At 46.0% G+C, this 16,615-nt stretch overlaps 1 protein-coding gene, 1 long non-coding RNA gene and 1 other non-coding gene across 6 annotated transcripts; 1 reads left to right on the forward strand and 2 right to left on the reverse strand.

Annotated features, from left to right (window-relative positions):
• Positions 1-3,571: 3,571 nt before the first annotated feature.
• LOC104583622 lies at positions 3,572-5,357 on the reverse strand. The gene has a single exon (XM_010236350.3). The coding sequence runs from the start codon at positions 5,216-5,218 to the stop codon at positions 3,872-3,874; it is 1,347 nt and encodes a 448-aa protein (XP_010234652.1). The 5' UTR covers positions 5,219-5,357; the 3' UTR covers positions 3,572-3,871.
• Positions 5,358-5,993: 636 nt separating this feature from the next.
• On the reverse strand, positions 5,994-9,448 carry LOC112271755. 4 transcript variants are annotated; one of them, XR_002965087.1, is made up of 3 exons: positions 9,127-9,448; positions 8,769-9,004; positions 5,994-8,462 (listed from the first exon to the last, which is right to left on the reverse strand). It is a non-coding gene; the product is annotated as an uncharacterized LOC112271755 (long non-coding RNA). The 4 variants fall into 4 exon arrangements; XR_002965086.1 differs by having other exon boundaries at positions 8,769-9,054; positions 9,127-9,447; XR_002965085.1 differs by having other exon boundaries at positions 8,769-9,061; positions 9,127-9,447.
• Positions 9,449-15,046: 5,598 nt separating this feature from the next.
• MIR398B (microRNA MIR398b) lies at positions 15,047-15,209 on the forward strand. Its single transcript, NR_126925.1, has one exon. It is a non-coding gene; the product is annotated as a microRNA MIR398b (primary transcript).
• Positions 15,210-16,615: the final 1,406 nt, after the last annotated feature.

Here is a 16,615-nt window from a genome sequence, read left to right on the forward strand (position 1 = left end):
AAGTAGCGACTCGCCAAAGATCCAACTTTGGGCAGTTGACTCGCACAAATGCGAGGGCAATCTTGGCACCCTTTACCAGTTGAAGGCGCACCAGTTCCTTCACCTTTTCCTTGCCGTGAAACTTCACTATCAGGCTCCCCAGTCTTGGAGGCACGTTTTCTCGCGGCCATAAGGCCCGATGAGTCAAAGCCAACATATCACGGCAGGAAGCAAAGTATTTCCTGACTTGTTCAACCCGATTGCTCAATAGCATTAGGTCATAGCTCCTCGATTGATCCAGCCAAAAAGATGACTGATCGTGAGCTCAACGAGTCTGAACTGCAGCATTCACTCTGGCTTTCTCATCGCGAGAATCAAAGCGAACATCTGCACGTAAGATAAAGATATTATTTGCAGGGTGCAAGAAGAGACAAAAGCCCATATATTGGAGTTGACTGCTCAAGTTTCGAAGTTCCCCAAAAACAAACTCTTCCCGGTTGACTGCAGCCTTCAGTCTAGCCTTGCTGATTTGAGCGTCACTCAGTGTGTCGCGCTTCAACTTAGCCAGGCGAGCCTCACTGCCTTTGGGAGAGAGTTGATTCGGCTTGACCCTTTTTGCCTGGGTCGGCTTGAGCGCCGCTAGAAGAAGCTGCCTTTGCAGTTGGGATCTGGCGATTTGTTTGTCTTTTTTCCCTCTGTGTGAAAAAGACTTAGGTCACTTCTTCATTTAGCAAAACCTCCTTCAGGAGTCGAGTCAAAAATCTTAGATTTCATTTCAAAAACGCTCAACTAGAGCAGTTCTTTACAAACAAAAGAACAGAAGAAGAAGATTCACAAGCGAGAAAGGGAATTAAATATCTCTAGTGAAAGATCGCCCACCTCCGGGCCACCGGATGCGGCTAAATCTATCTGCTCGACTGATTTGCGAGGTTGCCACGACGAGATCGTAGCCAACTCTTTGCCCTTTCCCATAAAGGGTCTTAGGTTGATCTTGTCACCTGCCTTCAATCGAGTCGACTGAGAGGCCACTCGGCGCAGAATATCTTCCTCAACACCATGCGCAGAGGCAAGCGTGAAGAATAGTTCAGCATCAGCCATCAACTGAACTCGGCAGTACCTCTGTACCAGGTCATGACTCAAAGTAAAGAAGTCGATGAGTCCGTTCAGCGACTCTGGAAGTGGCCCATCAGGAAACATTTTCCTGATCACATTGGTCAATATCTTTGTCACCTGCCGGAACTTGCCTTTGGCTTCGGCATTGACACCTTCGACAGCTTCTAAGGCGTCAGTAAAGCTCTGGCTTTTCTTCTTAAACTGAGCCTCGGTAGAGGCATCAAGAGTTCCTGCAAAGGAAAAAGCAACAGTTAAACTTTGCACAAGAGATTAAAAGCTCCCTAATGGCAGATACAAATGCTCACCAGCGACAGATCGAGCAGCCCGTTCGAGTCGCTTAGTCCAAGCTTTCTCTCGCTCTTTCTCTGCGGAAAGATGAGAGTCCACAAGTTGCTGAAGACGGCACTTCTCGACAGCCGCTCCCTCTAGTCCTTGACGACATTGATCCAGCTCTGCTTGGAGTCGATTGCGTTCTGCTTTCGTCTTCTCGAGCTCATCAATAAGATTGTCATGGAGAGGATGATTGGTTGAACAATTGCAGTCTCAAGTCATTTCTTGAGCATCACTCCCACCGGGAGGCAAAATCCAACAAAAAAAGACAAACTGTTTACTTACATGCTGACTCGAAGCCGGAATTGTTGCCTGAGGAAGAGTCGACTCGTCTGGTCGACTCCGTCCGCTCACTTCCGGGGGGTTAGCTGCTGAAGCTTCTTCCGGTTGAGCTGCCTTGTTTTTAGTTGGCTGGTCCGACCCTTTCGAGTCCAGACCAGTCGACTCAGCCTCGGTAGCCTTTTTGCTCTCGCTTGAGCCACCAGTATGGCTGAACAAGAGTTTTCAGAGGTACAATAAAATCTCTAGAACGCTGAAACAGAATCGCCGAATTGCTTACCTACTGCGGTCAAACCGAGCAAGAAGGCCACAACGACGAGCCGCAACGAGCCCGCCGGACTTGCTTCTTTTAAACGCAGGTACAGACACCGACGACTCGACATTCGGGTCCCTCATGCCCATTGATCGGGTCGGTACCAGCGGGCTACTGTCTTCTCTGCCGCGGTTTTTTGCCGGTGGAGAAACGCTGCTCGGCTCATTGTCGGGTCCCTGAAGTCAAAAGCATAATCAGAAATACAGTTCAGGTCAACGTGATTTGTTAAAAGTCTCGGAGACTACCTTTTCCTGGGGCCTATCAGGCCCATAAGGAGCCACTGGAGGGTCAATCTCACATCTGACTTATGCAAGTCAGTGAGCCATCTAACCTGTCGACACACCTCAGTCGAAGGAATCTCTAGTGTGCTTATCCGGGTCGGGTCACGAATCCCTTGATATGCCCACAAGGGATGAGCACGAGCTTGGATTCTCCTCCAGATAAAAGCAGCAATGAGGTGGATTCCCGTCACCTTCAGCTGAGGAGTCTCCATGAGAGACAAGACCTAGGCCATCATAGTTTCGGCTTCTTCGCCCTCTGTCTCGCTTAACTTATGACTCCAGGCCGCCGTCTTCTTCACAGAAGATGTTGCGGAGAATTCAGGAAGACTAAAACCGCACCCCTCAGCAGGCGCGTCCATGACATAAAACCACTTCACTCTCCATCGAGGAAGAGACTCCCTCGCTCGGAGGTCGAAGAATTTGGCATCTGCATGAACTTGAATGTCCACCCAGCCAATTGCATCTTTTCCTTGACGCTTGATTGTGAACATTTTCTTCCAAAGACCCAGGTGTGGGCTTATCGCAAGGAAGCATTCACACAGCGTCACGAAACACACAATGTGAAGATAGGAGTTTGGGGAAAGATTGTGAAGTTGGAGCCCGTAGGCCAAAAGCAAGCTAGGAAGGAAGTAGTGAACCGGGAAAGCTAAACCACGGGTGATAAAATCATAATGCACTACCTGTTCTCCGTGCATGGGACAAGGGATTACCTCCTCGCTGGAAAATCGCACATGTCCGGGTCGCGGGGATAGCAACCCTTCCTCTTGCATGCCAGCTACCCTCTTGCGATCCATGGCAGACAACGGCCAGGCGTTCGCGGTCTTCTTACTCTTCCCTATCTCACTGGGTCGAAAGATTTCTTATCCTTAGCAAAGAACACGAAGGGTTATTGGCTATGGAGGCTAAAACCTTGGGCGTCTGAGCTTTGTTCGTGGGAAGGAAGAAGGGTTAAACTAATTTACCCTACCTCCGTTTATATGCTTACTTTGGCAGAAAATCCAGGCCGCACGATTTCGTTTGTGACCACGTGTTCCGCATCAACCGGAATATGAAACGGCAAGGATGGAAATAACCGCCTACTTCGTGGGCGCGGGAATCAATAAGATCATCATTGTGTCTTGTTTACTGCGCGAAGTCTGATCGTTTTTCCACTGACGCACGCCAATAGTGCGTCTAGCTGTCAGGCTAGACTGTGCACCCAGACACATCGGCTGACCAAACGGCTCTTCACCTTCAACAGGTATGTCATCCATGACGAAGTCTGACTCGAATATCATGACTTGAAACTATCTTTCATACAGGATAATGGAGTTTACCATAAAAATGTTAAGACTCGTCTTGAGTCTCGCTCGTGAATACAAGGACTCTAATTCGAGTCGCTTACTAACCAACTGTTGGTTTTTATTGGTTAAAGATTTCGCATAGTCAGCTATTGTTTATTTTTACTTACACAAGTAAAATCAGGTCGACAACCTTAACATAAAACAGTCGATTTCATATAGTCGACACGACTGGGTCGCACCAGCTGCGTCACCTCACTTCATGGATTTCATCCACGGAGCCTGGAGCTGGAAATTCACTTGTCGTGCAGTTCCCTATCACTCGGAAGAAACATACTGCCGCGGCAATTCAGAACCTTTTCCTTGCACCACTGTACAACAGATTTGGGAGGAGAAGAGACCGGTACCAATGACATGCGCGTCGAGCTGTGTGGAGACCACCACTGCCTTCCACGCTCAAGATGTCCTCCTGCCTCCTCATCCTGCAGATGGTAGGACCCATCTTCTACCACAGTCGTCGGCAACAACAGCCCGGCGCGCATCTGCTCCGGCTCGACCCGCTCATGCTCCTCGGAGAGCTTCTTGGGCAGGTAGTGTGGGGAGCTATGCCAAACAAGCTCCAGCGGCAAATCACTTCTGCCAACTGAGTACGCTTTCTCCTTTTTTGGCAAAATGTAGCAGTGGGCACACATCATCAGGACTCCGTCAGGCAACTGCAATCCGCTGTCGGCAAGCATGCCGTGCCCGTGCCCAATTGCCGGCTCGAAGCCGTAGCGATGGCTTTCCTGGATTGCACGGACGAAAGACATGTACATGGGAGACGGAGCAGGGGAATTTCTTCCATGGATGGCCATTTCGGCGATAAGCTCCGTCATCCCCACACGGGCGGCGCTGAACTGGGACGGCAGGAGCTCCGCGCAGCTCGCGGCCATCCTCATGACGTCCGCCGACTCGGATACGCGGAACACCGAAATCATCTTCAGGTTCTTCTCCCACGCCGTGTCGTGCTCGTAGGACATCCATAGGCATGCCTTCCTCTCCCTGCTGAGACCTCCTTCGCTTCCTCGGAGCCACCATGGCTGAAGCAAGATCACCGCGGTGCCGCCGCCCATCCTCATGGACAACTCCACTGCTTTCCCAGCCGTCAACGCCGGAACCATCAGCGACGGAAGGAACGTTAACATCTTTGGACGGCTGCAGCTGACGAATTTGAAGAAATTCTCGGCGCCGTCTGCTAGCCTCTCGAACCTTCTCACCGTGGCCTCGGTCAGATCATCATCTTGGATTCCATTTTCACGGCTGAAGGGCATGAAGCGCTTGGCCACGCGAACCATGCGCCGTGTCAAGAGTTGCTTCTGAGTTCTGATCCGCTGCGTAGATTGTGGGTTTCTGTTGCCGCGTCGTAAGATGGCCTTGCCTTCCCTGATCACGCGCTTCAGCTTCGCCTTCCACCGGAGTAAAGGGGGCTGCGTGATCTGCCAATCTTCACACATGGAGACGATGGTTTCCAGCTTGAGCACGGCCATCTCTACTCGCTCCGCTTTGATCTCGTTGCTCTCGCCATCGCCATCTTCTCCTGATAGAAGCGAAGATAATCTTCTCACCGCCTCTCCGGCAACAGCAGATCCGACTATTTCCGCCATTGAATTGCAGGGTAGGTGGAGCAGGTAACAATTGCGTGAGGATGAAGGTGGAAAATGTTATGGCGGCGGCGTACATGTGCTCCAGAATATGGTAAGAACAAGACACCGTGCTTTCAATCTTGACAGCTCTCTGGTATTAGTCTAAACGATTTTCTTAACGTGTAGGTTACACATGGCCCCACGATTTACAGTCCAAGTTCCAGCTATAAGAAATTAAATTAGAAAAAAAGTTGTGTGAAAGAGACTAGTAAAAGAATGGGAATATGGGAACTAAAATTAGACTTATCAAGTCAAGCATTTTAGAAGTTCTAATTGTGTTGCCTTTTACACAGGCTTCTCTGACTTGTTCTTTGTCTTTTGAAGATAACTCATAATTAAAAGGGACCGTGTCTAGGAAGTGCGCACGCACCCCCTGGCCTTAGGCGGTGCTCACTTCCGACAAACAATGTTCGGAAGAGCTGAGTCTACACGGCAGCTCGCCAGCTCCCACACGCGGCTTCCCACACCGGGCAGCTCCCACAGGCGGCCTTCGCACACTTGGGTTTCCCTCTTAATCGGCCATCAGTCCGCCACTTCCTCCCACTCACTCACTAAAGATTGTTGCTACCAACAAGACATAAGATTTGCTCTGCTCCAAAATTACTTCCAGCAAACAACCAAATTATCTCCAGCAAAAAATCTCAGAAATCAGAGCTGGAAAAATAAACCTGAAGGACACTTTTTTTTTCTGTTGAGTTAAAACTTCACCATCTTGCTTATATCATTGAACATAAGGTTAACATGATGCAACTTGTAATTTTGGTACAAATCTAAAACCTGAGACACACCTAGAAGATTCAATATTCATGGAATATATCAGAATTACATCAGAAGAATCTTTTTGGAGAAAAGTAGCGATATGTCAGCTTCAATGAAAAAAGTGCGTCTGTTCAACATGAGACTACAAAACAAGCACTTCAACTCAGATAAACTAATTATGCCAGGTGTTTCGTGTGTTCAGCCACTTGCTATGGCAACAAAATAACATGTGCTTGGAGTAATCTCTGTTGATGCAAAAGTCCCCTGCAAAAAACAATATAAGAACAGTAGAAAATTAGAACAGCCGCTGGCATATATCGCAGCTACTACATAACAAAAATAAAATGTTATAAAAATCAAAGTTTATATCAGTGCACAAAGTTACATGTAAATTCAAATATACAAATGCCTCGCAGTAGAATAAGCGCATAAAAACACTTCTGAGAACCAATATGCATAGACACCCCACAATAGAACTTATCAATCATGTGAAACATTCGACAATAACTACTTCAATTTGTTTGCAAGCAAGAAGATACTCGATAGATACCTCGAAGCACTTAAGAATCGGATGGCACCTGCAGGTGCCTGCAAACACTTACACATCCAATGATCCAAACTGAAAAGTCCCACCATCCTCAAAAACAGGATGTAAATTATCACTCAGACCAATGTTGAAATTGTTGTTAGAACATGTTGCTTGTAACAAGAATAGGGTAGAGATCTCTCACTGCACTGATGCATTAAGTCATATAAAATTTGGCATCTAGAGTAGCATAAACATGTTACACAATTCCTAAGCATCTTGATCTCATATCAAAGCCTTTAGTTATTGGGAACGAATTTATATCTCAATTTTCAATCTGGAAGTTCATGCAAAAGAAACATCTCCATAATTTACACATACACACAACGAACATATGCCTTTACATAGACACAAACAATAGTAGTGGCATTCAACATAGTTCGATTCATCTCCATAATGGAAACACAAAATTATTACCTTCCACTGTGGGCGAGTAGAGCAAGCATGGCAGAGAATTCGCAATTGAGGGAGCAAAGGAGGGAGGCGGTGACCTGCTGGGCAAGACAGCCATAGTGGAGCTGGATGTGAAACTCAGGGAGCCACCTCCTTTGCTCTATCAGATCTCCCTCCGTTTTATAAGAACTCCACACATCTTCCAAAATTTACTTTGTCCAAGCTCACAAGTCGATTAAAAGCTCACAGAAATTACAACCAAGTATGCTAAGCATTCAGCATGTATATAGGGAGATGTAACTTTTAACATCACAATTACATTTATAAAATCAGGAAAGTAACTCTTAACATTAAAATTACATCTACTTAACTAATAAAAAATAATTGTTACACACTGAAACTACATCTAGCCGAATCATAAAGTAACTCTAAGCCAGAATTTACAACAAGCACTAGAATAGGAGAACACACAGAGGCACAGGAGATAGGGGATTAACCTGGTAGCCCGTGGTTCTAGGAGATAGGGGCATGCTAAGCACATTGCACTACGGCGGGGAGCCTCTCCAGAAGGTGAGGAGGCAGGGGCCATGGGATGACAAGGGCGCAGCAGCCAGGCCGCGAGGAAGGTTGGGTCGCGGAGCACAGAGCCCCAGCGGCGGGAGACGGAGTGTAAGCGGAAGGGCAGGACGTGTGCGAGCACCTCGACAGAAGGTCGTCCAGGAGCGCCGCCCAAACGCGGGCCTTCATCCGGACATCAGCGGCGTGGAGGATTGCGGCGGTGGAGGAGGAGGAAGGAGGGGCTCCTCTCCGCGGTCGCGCTGTTGGGGATGGGTGGTGGGCACTGGGCTCTGGATAAGGTTCACGGAGGACGTGGTCAGAAGAACACCATGCGTCTGATCCCATCCGACGACCCACGCCCGTGAGCACCGCGTAGGGCGAGATCGTGCTCGGGCACATAAGAGATTTGGCGAAACAACGAGCATTTAGCATGTATATAAAACAATCAGAAAAGTAACACTTAAGATTAAAACTACATCTCCTGAATTCATAAAAGTAATATCATATGTTGAAACTACATCGAACAAAATCATGAAATAACTCTTAACATGGAATCTACAGCTAGCTCACTTGGATGTAAAATTTAACAATGAAGATACATTCAACAAGAAATGTGATCCAATTCTTTTCCAAAGACTGATGGAAATGGACGCATATAGAAGTTATTGCTGGTGCTCAACATAGAAGTGCCTGATGAAGAAGAAGGTGGAAAGGTCGTACCAGGACGCTGTCGTGGTTATCAACACATACGAGGGCAAACACAACCATCCCATCCCGGCCACGCTCTGCGGCAACCAGCACCAACTGCACCTCCACCTCCCCGCTGCACATCACCCCCACTTGAACAACACCAAGTCCGGATGCCGGTGTCGCCTGCCCCCTTCTTCCCTCCCGCCTAGCGCCTTCCGGCTTCCTCATTATTAATGGGTATGCAGAAATAATTAATAGAGAACTCATCAGGTTGTATAAGAGTTACAAATAGATGGGCATGATTTCTCACTGTTGTCTAGATTTTATACAATTTTTCTAGCAACCTACAAAGCAACAACCCTATGTGAAATACCTACAATGACCATATGAGTTCCTAGTGTAGACCATATGAGCTCGTAATCAAGCCCACTAATAAGAAAAGAAGAACAAAATCCGAATGCAAAATGAGGGCATTATTACATGGCAAACACACAATAATACAGCAGTGCTTGATTGAAGGCATACCATTGCCATTAATCTCATCACAACACAAGCTCCTCTGACGTGTAGAAGCCATGGCAGAGCCCTGACGTGCCTCCCTACAAACCACTGTGCACCAAACGTCTTCAGAATCAAAACAGAAAGAAAAACAAGTTAAAAGCGACAAAAAAATTGCAGGCCTTTCTCCCTCATTGCTCCGCCGGGCAACAGCAGAACAGCCCACGAGCACGCATCCGTTGTCCTTCCGTTCGCCGAGGAACCTGTACTTCGATACAGACATGTCAGCGCCGTCGCACAGCTCGCCACGGATCTGCTTCCTTCAGTTGCACATCACAGCGATGGGGTTATAAAATCATAGCACAGCCCAGTAAATCAGTGTTACCTGGTGAAATCAAGCGGCACTCGAAATTATCGGGACGCTTGCCCGCTTCCTACCTTCACGGGCGTTGTCTTCGTCCTGACCTCCGCAGCGGCGCGACGGCTCAAAGGCGCATTGGCTTTGGCGGCGGGCCCTCCTCCTCGCCTCCGGCGGCGCTGCCCCTCATCCACGGTCGTATGTCTCCTCACCTCCGCGGCGGCAGACGACTCTGCGGCGCGCCCTCCTCCTCACCTCCGTGACGGCGCGACGGCTCGGTGGCGCGGCCATCCTCCTTGCCTCCCAGGCGGCGCGATGGCGCGGCTATCCTCCATGTCGGCGCGACGGCTCGGCGGCGCGTCCCTCCTGGGAGTCCGGATGGCAACCGCCGGGTTCGGGTCCGGGTCATGTCTTACCAGACCCGAACCCGGCCGCCCGCCCCGTCACCCGGACCCGGACCTGTACCCGACGTCGGGTCTAAAAAAATTCTCAGACCCGGACCCGAGTCGGGTCTCGGGTACCCACGGATAAACCCGACCCGTTTCACACAAATAAACAGCAGGCCAACAACATTACAGCAATGGTAATTGGTAATATTGTGTACACCAAAACACAATTATAAAACTGAAGTGCATGACAGCAAAATGCAAAGACACATGCATAACAAGTTCATCCATCAGGTGCATAACAGCAAAGTGCAAAGACACATGCATAACAAGTTCATCCATCAGGTTCAATCAACCGTTCAACTACTTCAAGTGCAGCACAAGTGCACAACACACAAGCTGACAAGCATAACACTAACAGCATAAGGTTCATCCATACAAGTTCAGATTTCAGACATTACACAAATATAGTAAAGTAAACAGTTTTCAACCATCAAAGAACACAGGTTACAGAGCAGCAATCTTCAGTTTCAACATCTTGAATTCTTGATTCTTGAAGCATCCAACAGCAGTGCATCAATGGTCTCGCAACTCAAAATGCTTAGTCCTAGTTCAAGCAAAACATTTATAACTATTTAATAGAAAAAAATGCTAGTAACGTGAAAGAACAATTTATAACTACTTAATAACCTGATTTCCTTCTTGGATGTCTTGAAGACAAGTCGAGAAGCTAGCTTCACTTTTATGAGTATCTACAAAGAACAAATTATACACATTTAAAAAGACAACTATTAGTAACATGAAAGTGAATAAAATTGTTAAATAAATGCAGTATTTGCTCACCTTTAAGTTTGTTTCGAAGCCAATCTTGAGAGCACATCAATACCTCAAGGATATGAGAAGTGAGGCAGCTCTGATGTTCATCAACAATTCTGCCACTTGTACTAAAGGCAGATTCAGAAGCAACGGTTGTAATCGGAATAGCAAACACATCTTTTGCTACTTTCCTTAAGGTTGGATATCGTGTGCCAGCTACTTTCCACCAATCCAACACATTGAACTTTTCAGTATAAGTCACTAATGCATCATTCAAATACTGCTCTATCTCTCCATGAAGCCTAGCTGCTGCAGGTCTTTGTTGTGAAACGATGTCATGGAAGAAAGTCATAATTGCAGGAACTTCCGTTGCAGACAAAGAGCAATCATCAGTTGATTGATATTCCTCCGGATCCACTTCATACTCCTCTAACAATCTATGGAGATTAGCAACTACTCCATCAACCTTTTCGGGACATTCATAAGATGATGGATCTTCGATATCACGGAGACCGGAATAACATGCCATCAACATTTGCTTCTTACACCTAGGATCTAGGATTGTAGCTATGCCCATCAATCCTTGGATATCTGTCCAATACTTGTCAAATTTTTCTGTCATGCTTCTTGTCATTGCCATTATCACTGGATTACTAGAGGCTGCCCACTTCCTAATTTTCATCTTAATTTCACATAGCTTAGGGAAGTATACATTTGCAGTCACATAATCTTGTCCAGAGAATAGCTTAGTTATATCATAGAACAATCTAAGCTTCTCTACCATATCCGCAGCAAACTTCCATTCTTCGGGACTAGGTAGATTCACATATTGCTTGTCAACTTGTTTGGCTCTTTCAAACACAGCTCTATAAGGGACAGCTACTTCAAGCATAATGAAACAGGAATTCCACCTAGTCTTGCAATCAAGTCTTAACTTCTTTGTAATTTTTACTTTCTTAAACTTAGCTATCTCTTCAAACTTTTCCACTCTTTTTGGCGTGGCAGTCCAATATGCTACACTTTCTCTAATGTTTTCTACAGTAGATTTCATCGCATCTAAGCCATCCTTTACTATCAAGTTCAAAATATGAGCACAACATCTCATGTGAAGCATTGTACCTTGCAACAGCAGCTTAGATGGACCGAGCTTCTCCACTAGCAAATCAATTGCCTTGTCATTTGATGTGCAGTTGTCAACGGTCACACTCATCAATTTCTCATCAAGGTTCCATTCCACCAAGGACTCATGTAGTTGTTTAGCTATAACTTCTGCATTATGTGGTGCTGGCACATAAATAAACCTACAATGTGCATATAAAGATAGCATTTAGAGTGGGCAGATTTGAGAGAGTGGGCAGATTTGAGAGAATGGCAGATTTAATCAACAATATCTATACCTCATGAGAATACTCCTAAGCCTCCAAGATTCATCAACAAAATGGGCTGTAACAGCCATGTAGCCCTTCTTTTGGTTCTCGGTTGTCCACATATCAGTTGTAATAGCAACCCTTGATTGCTGCATAGTCATGTACTCAATGGCCTACTTTTTTTCAGAGTTGTACCTCTCCACAATATCCTTTCTACAAAAGATATTAGATTGTCAAAGAACAGAAATCAGCTTGTGAACAAAGAGGAAATAGTGGTAGCTTGTATTACCTAATGGTATTTCTTGTATATAGCTTGAATAGGGGCTGTAGTGCACCAACAAATTTTCTAAAACCAGCATGATCCACCATGGACAATGGGTACTCATGCAAAACCAGCATGTTACCAAGCTCTTCTCTTGCCACTTCTTGATAAAAAATGTAGTTCTCCACAGTCACCTTCCCATCCTCTTTAGAATTCATCCTCAATGTGGGTTGGCTCAAAGTTTTGCCCCCCTTTGTCTTCAACATCTTTTGCACACATATCTTTAGATGGTCATTCAAGTGTTTAGTGCCACCGCTCGACGATGCACTAAGATGCTTGTTACAGTAATTGCAAATAGCCTTCCACTCTCCATTTATGTTCTTTTTTACCATCTCCTTCCAACACTTAGAAGTTAATCTGCGCTTGAATGCTTGAGGTAACTCCTTCACATCATCCTCATCCCCATCTTCATCTGAAATGACCACACGTTCTTCATTGACAGATTCAGAGAGATCATCTCCTGAAGCTTGGCTGTTGCAGCTTCTAACACTTGTCAATGAACAAAACAAATACATAATTAGATATGTGTGCAAAACAAATACACTGAGAACATAAAGAATATCTCACATTGGCGACTTGCCCTTGTATGTAGCGCTGCGTTTGGATGCCGCGGCGCTACCGCCAGCGGAGGAATTATCTCTAGTGCCACGGCGGCCGGCGGAAGACCCAGCGCCGCGGCCAGCAGCACCAAGTGGGCTGGGACTGGGTAGCCGTGGCTTGGGTCGTCGGCTCATGGCTTTGACCCTCGCTGCCGCCCGCGCACGCGAAGACCCTGAGTTGGAGATGCCCACAGGCCGCGTGCTCGATCTTGGAGGTATACCGAGAAGATACCCCAACCGGTCGGATCTAGAGGGTGGAGGTGGAACTGGCGGCAGGGAGCTACTCAGGGTCGTCGATGGGGAGTTGCTCGGGGTCGGTGTGACAGCCTTCTTGCGGTGCTCTGCCGGCTTCGGTGAAAGGCTCACAGTCGGAGTGCTCCCCAGGTCTTCATCCTCGTGCTCGTCGGTCCCACTCCCCATGGCATCGAAATCCATGGTGTCCATGGCGACTTGGCGAGACGGATGAGCAGAGGCGGATGGGGATCCGGAGATGGGGAGCCGGCCGTCGGAGAGAAGAGAGACGAGAGGCAGAGGAGCGGGGGCCGGGGGGGCTAGCGGCGGGGCGGCGGAAGCGGCGCCGGGGCCCATGGCGGTGTGGGACTTGGGGACAGTGGGAGGAGCCGAGGAGGAGTGGAGGACCGAGGATGAGACGATGACTCGATGAGTGCCTTCGGTGGCGTACTGGCGTGGGGGTGTTAGGTTAGGGGTTTCACAGGAATTGGGCTGGACCGCCGGATTTGACTGGGCCGGATGCATATACTGACATGTGGGGTCTGTATTACAAACCGGGTTTCCGGGTTCGGGTTCTGCTCTCCCAGACCCCGCCAGACCTGACGGGTTCAGGATTTCCCCCGTTTGCATACCCGCGGGTTTCAATTTTCCCCAGACCCACATCTAATCGGGTCTAGACCCGTCGGGTAATCGGGTTTCGGGTACCCATCACCATCCGGACCTGGGAGGCTGGGAATAGACTCGGGGGAACAGGACGGAGAATTCAGGTGAGGAGTGGTCGGGTGGATAAGGACAAATTGAGGTGAATACGTGAACCGTCGGATAAAATCGTAGGCGCACTCCGTGAGACACGCGGGTGCTCACGCACGAATTAGATTCTCCGTAATTAAAAATGAAAATCCAGATGTGATGAGTATCTTAACCACGCCAAAGTAGTAAGCACATAAACGTAAGAAAGAAATCATTCGTCGGAAAACCCTGCCGCTTGCTTGCATTGCATCTCGCCTATATTCTTGCTTACACAAACAAGTTGGTCACGGATTTTTTTTACGAGGAACTTGTTAATTGACTGTTGATGGCTAAATAAGCGTAATTTAACTGCTCTAATAAACATAGATTTGTTGCGAATCAGAAAATAAAGGCCCGCAAAAAAAAACAGCTTGCGCAGTAGGGAGAAAAATGTGGAAGAGATCGAGGTGTAGAGGAGGCAAGGCGATGGGAACGGTGATTTAATTACTTGGACAGATGCTGGTGGTGTCGCTCACGCCATAACGCTTGGAGAGGCGGAGGGTGATCTCAGGAACACGCGGAGGCAATTTTTAGAGGTCGGCAGGGGTTGAAATCCCAACTTGAATATATTTTCAAAAAGAGGCCCGATGGGCAGTCAACTTGCCAAAGAAAGTTTCCCTCAAAGAAAACTTGCCAAAGAAAAAAACATAGAGAAAACAAAAGGCTCAATACATAATTATAACACAACACAAAAGAACCTTGTAAACAGAAGCAAGCCGGACAGTGTCTCTTTTTGTGCCGTGCTTCTAAGAATAAAAAATTAGAGAAGTTATCCCCACACATTACGCTAGCCGAACTATCTAGCACGTCTCACATTTTTTTTTCAAAAAAGGGATCTCCTCGGTCTCTGCATCGAATCGATGCACACAACCATTTTATTGCAAAGTTAAGTCATCTCGGTACTCAAGTCACGAGTCGCACAAAGTTGATACAAAAATAAACCAACAAAAGCAAAGATCTTGAATGTGTTTATGCATCTTGGAGTCTAGCAGCAGGCCGCCAGCCACCCAAGTTAGAGATATCCCGTGCGAGCATCTCCAACCTGGTGCACCCAAAAGCCGAAAGCACGTCTCACATGCTTGATGGTTTTAGCAAACGGTCCGGGGTGAGTTGTCGTTCATGATTGTTCCTGGCTGCATTCTACTACAAATTTCAAAACCCAATTTGAGCTGCAAATGAAGTCAAAAACAACTTAATAACTAACTGTAAATGGCAGGCCGTGTAGAAAAATATAAGGATGACTATTCAAGCCCAGTGGGATCAAACAAAATGGTGTTGCCAGGATGTCAACACTATGGCATTTGAATGTCCTAGAAGAGAGCTCATGTGCTTCTTTTTAAATACCCCTCAGATCCCTTTCATCACCTGTCCCTGTCCTTCCGTAGAGTAAGTTCTTCTGTACCTAAGCACTTGCATTTTTATGTACACATGTGTCATGGATGGGATGCAATTGAGGGAAGCTGAACCCACAGGAGTGTCACTGAGAACACAGGTGCAGATGCCAATGCATGGTGAGTTTTCATTTTTGCATCGCAATTGTGTTCTCAGGTCACCCCTTTGGGTTGCTTCCCTTGATTCCATGGCCAGGTTATGTGTCATGTTCAAAGAGATGCTTTTCACAGATTTGTGATGTTTTGTCCAAGCGACTGTAATCGCGTCCTCATGTGTTTCCTCGTTTTGGTGTTGAATTGGGAACATGTGCCTATATTCTTTGGATGGAGCAGGTCCATGAGTGCATTTCGGAGCTAATTGCGGTGGCGGATGTTCGTGCGATCACACCGTAAGGATTGCTTTTGTGATCCATCTAAAAACATTGTGTATCTCCTGCATGGATTCTCCTGGTATGACGATATCAATTGTTCGTTTACGCCGGAATCTATTATTTTTCAAAAAGGAGGACGTTCTTCCGATCTCTGCATCGATCATTGCCTATTGTTAAAGTGTAGTTTTTAAAACTTCATGTCAGCTTTTAAAAAAACTTCTTTAACTACTCTGCTGCAAAATTGGATTTGTATTTTTCTTTCGAAAAAGGAAAGGGACCCGGTCTCTGCATCGATGCACATATCTCTTTTTTTTTTTTGCAAAGTTGAAAGAAGTCATACATCAAAACTGGATTTGTAGTTCACACTACTTAACATTTATCATCTGAGATAACATGTTCATTGCCTATGCATAGGTAATTCTAGGATGAACCATTTCTAAGATGATTGTTGTTCATACCTGCCAATTTTTTGTCTTGGTGTAAAATTATGACACTTCAATTTCTGTTGATTTTCTTTTTCTGTTTTTCGCGCACATATACATGTTTTATAATTCTTTTGTGAATTACTACCTCTCTGTTCCTAAATATAAGAAGTTCTAGTTTTGTTGAGTCAAACTTTTGTTTAATCAAGTTTATAGAAAAAAAATGCTAATATGTACAATATCAAATACATATACTATGAAAATATATCTCAAGCTATCACTCTAAACAAACAGCAAGTCAAGTGCTGCATCCAGCTCCAGCAGCAGAAAATTACTCCATCTGATTCTAAATTCTTGACTCAAATTTGATCAAATATGGATGTATCTATTCTTAAAAAGAATTTAGATGCATGTAATATTTCGACAACAATTTAGAATCGGAAAGAGTAGTTTCTTTCAGCTCTAGCCTTCACGAAAGCAAAAACTGTAGAGACTGTAGATTGCTCATGGAATGTAAATTTTTCTACCAACGGTCACGTATCTCAATATATTACTACCTCTGTTCTTGGAAATATGTGACGTTTTCAAAAGCGTGTAGTCTAATTTTGACTACTAATAGGCCAAAAAGTTAATCAGATTGGTGAGATGAAAGTGGTACCATTATTTGTCAAGAACACATACTCCCAGGCGGACAAGAAATTTGATTGTTTCACAAAAAAATCATCCCAAGTGAATGTAAATTTTCATGTAAAATAAAAGTAAAAAAGGCAACTTAATACTAAAACATTTGCTTTTAAAAATCACTGAAAATTTAGAAAACAA

This window comes from Brachypodium distachyon, chromosome 3, assembly GCF_000005505.3.
Source record: "Brachypodium distachyon strain Bd21 chromosome 3, Brachypodium_distachyon_v3.0, whole genome shotgun sequence".
Classification (NCBI taxonomy): Eukaryota; Viridiplantae; Streptophyta; class Magnoliopsida; order Poales; family Poaceae; genus Brachypodium; species Brachypodium distachyon.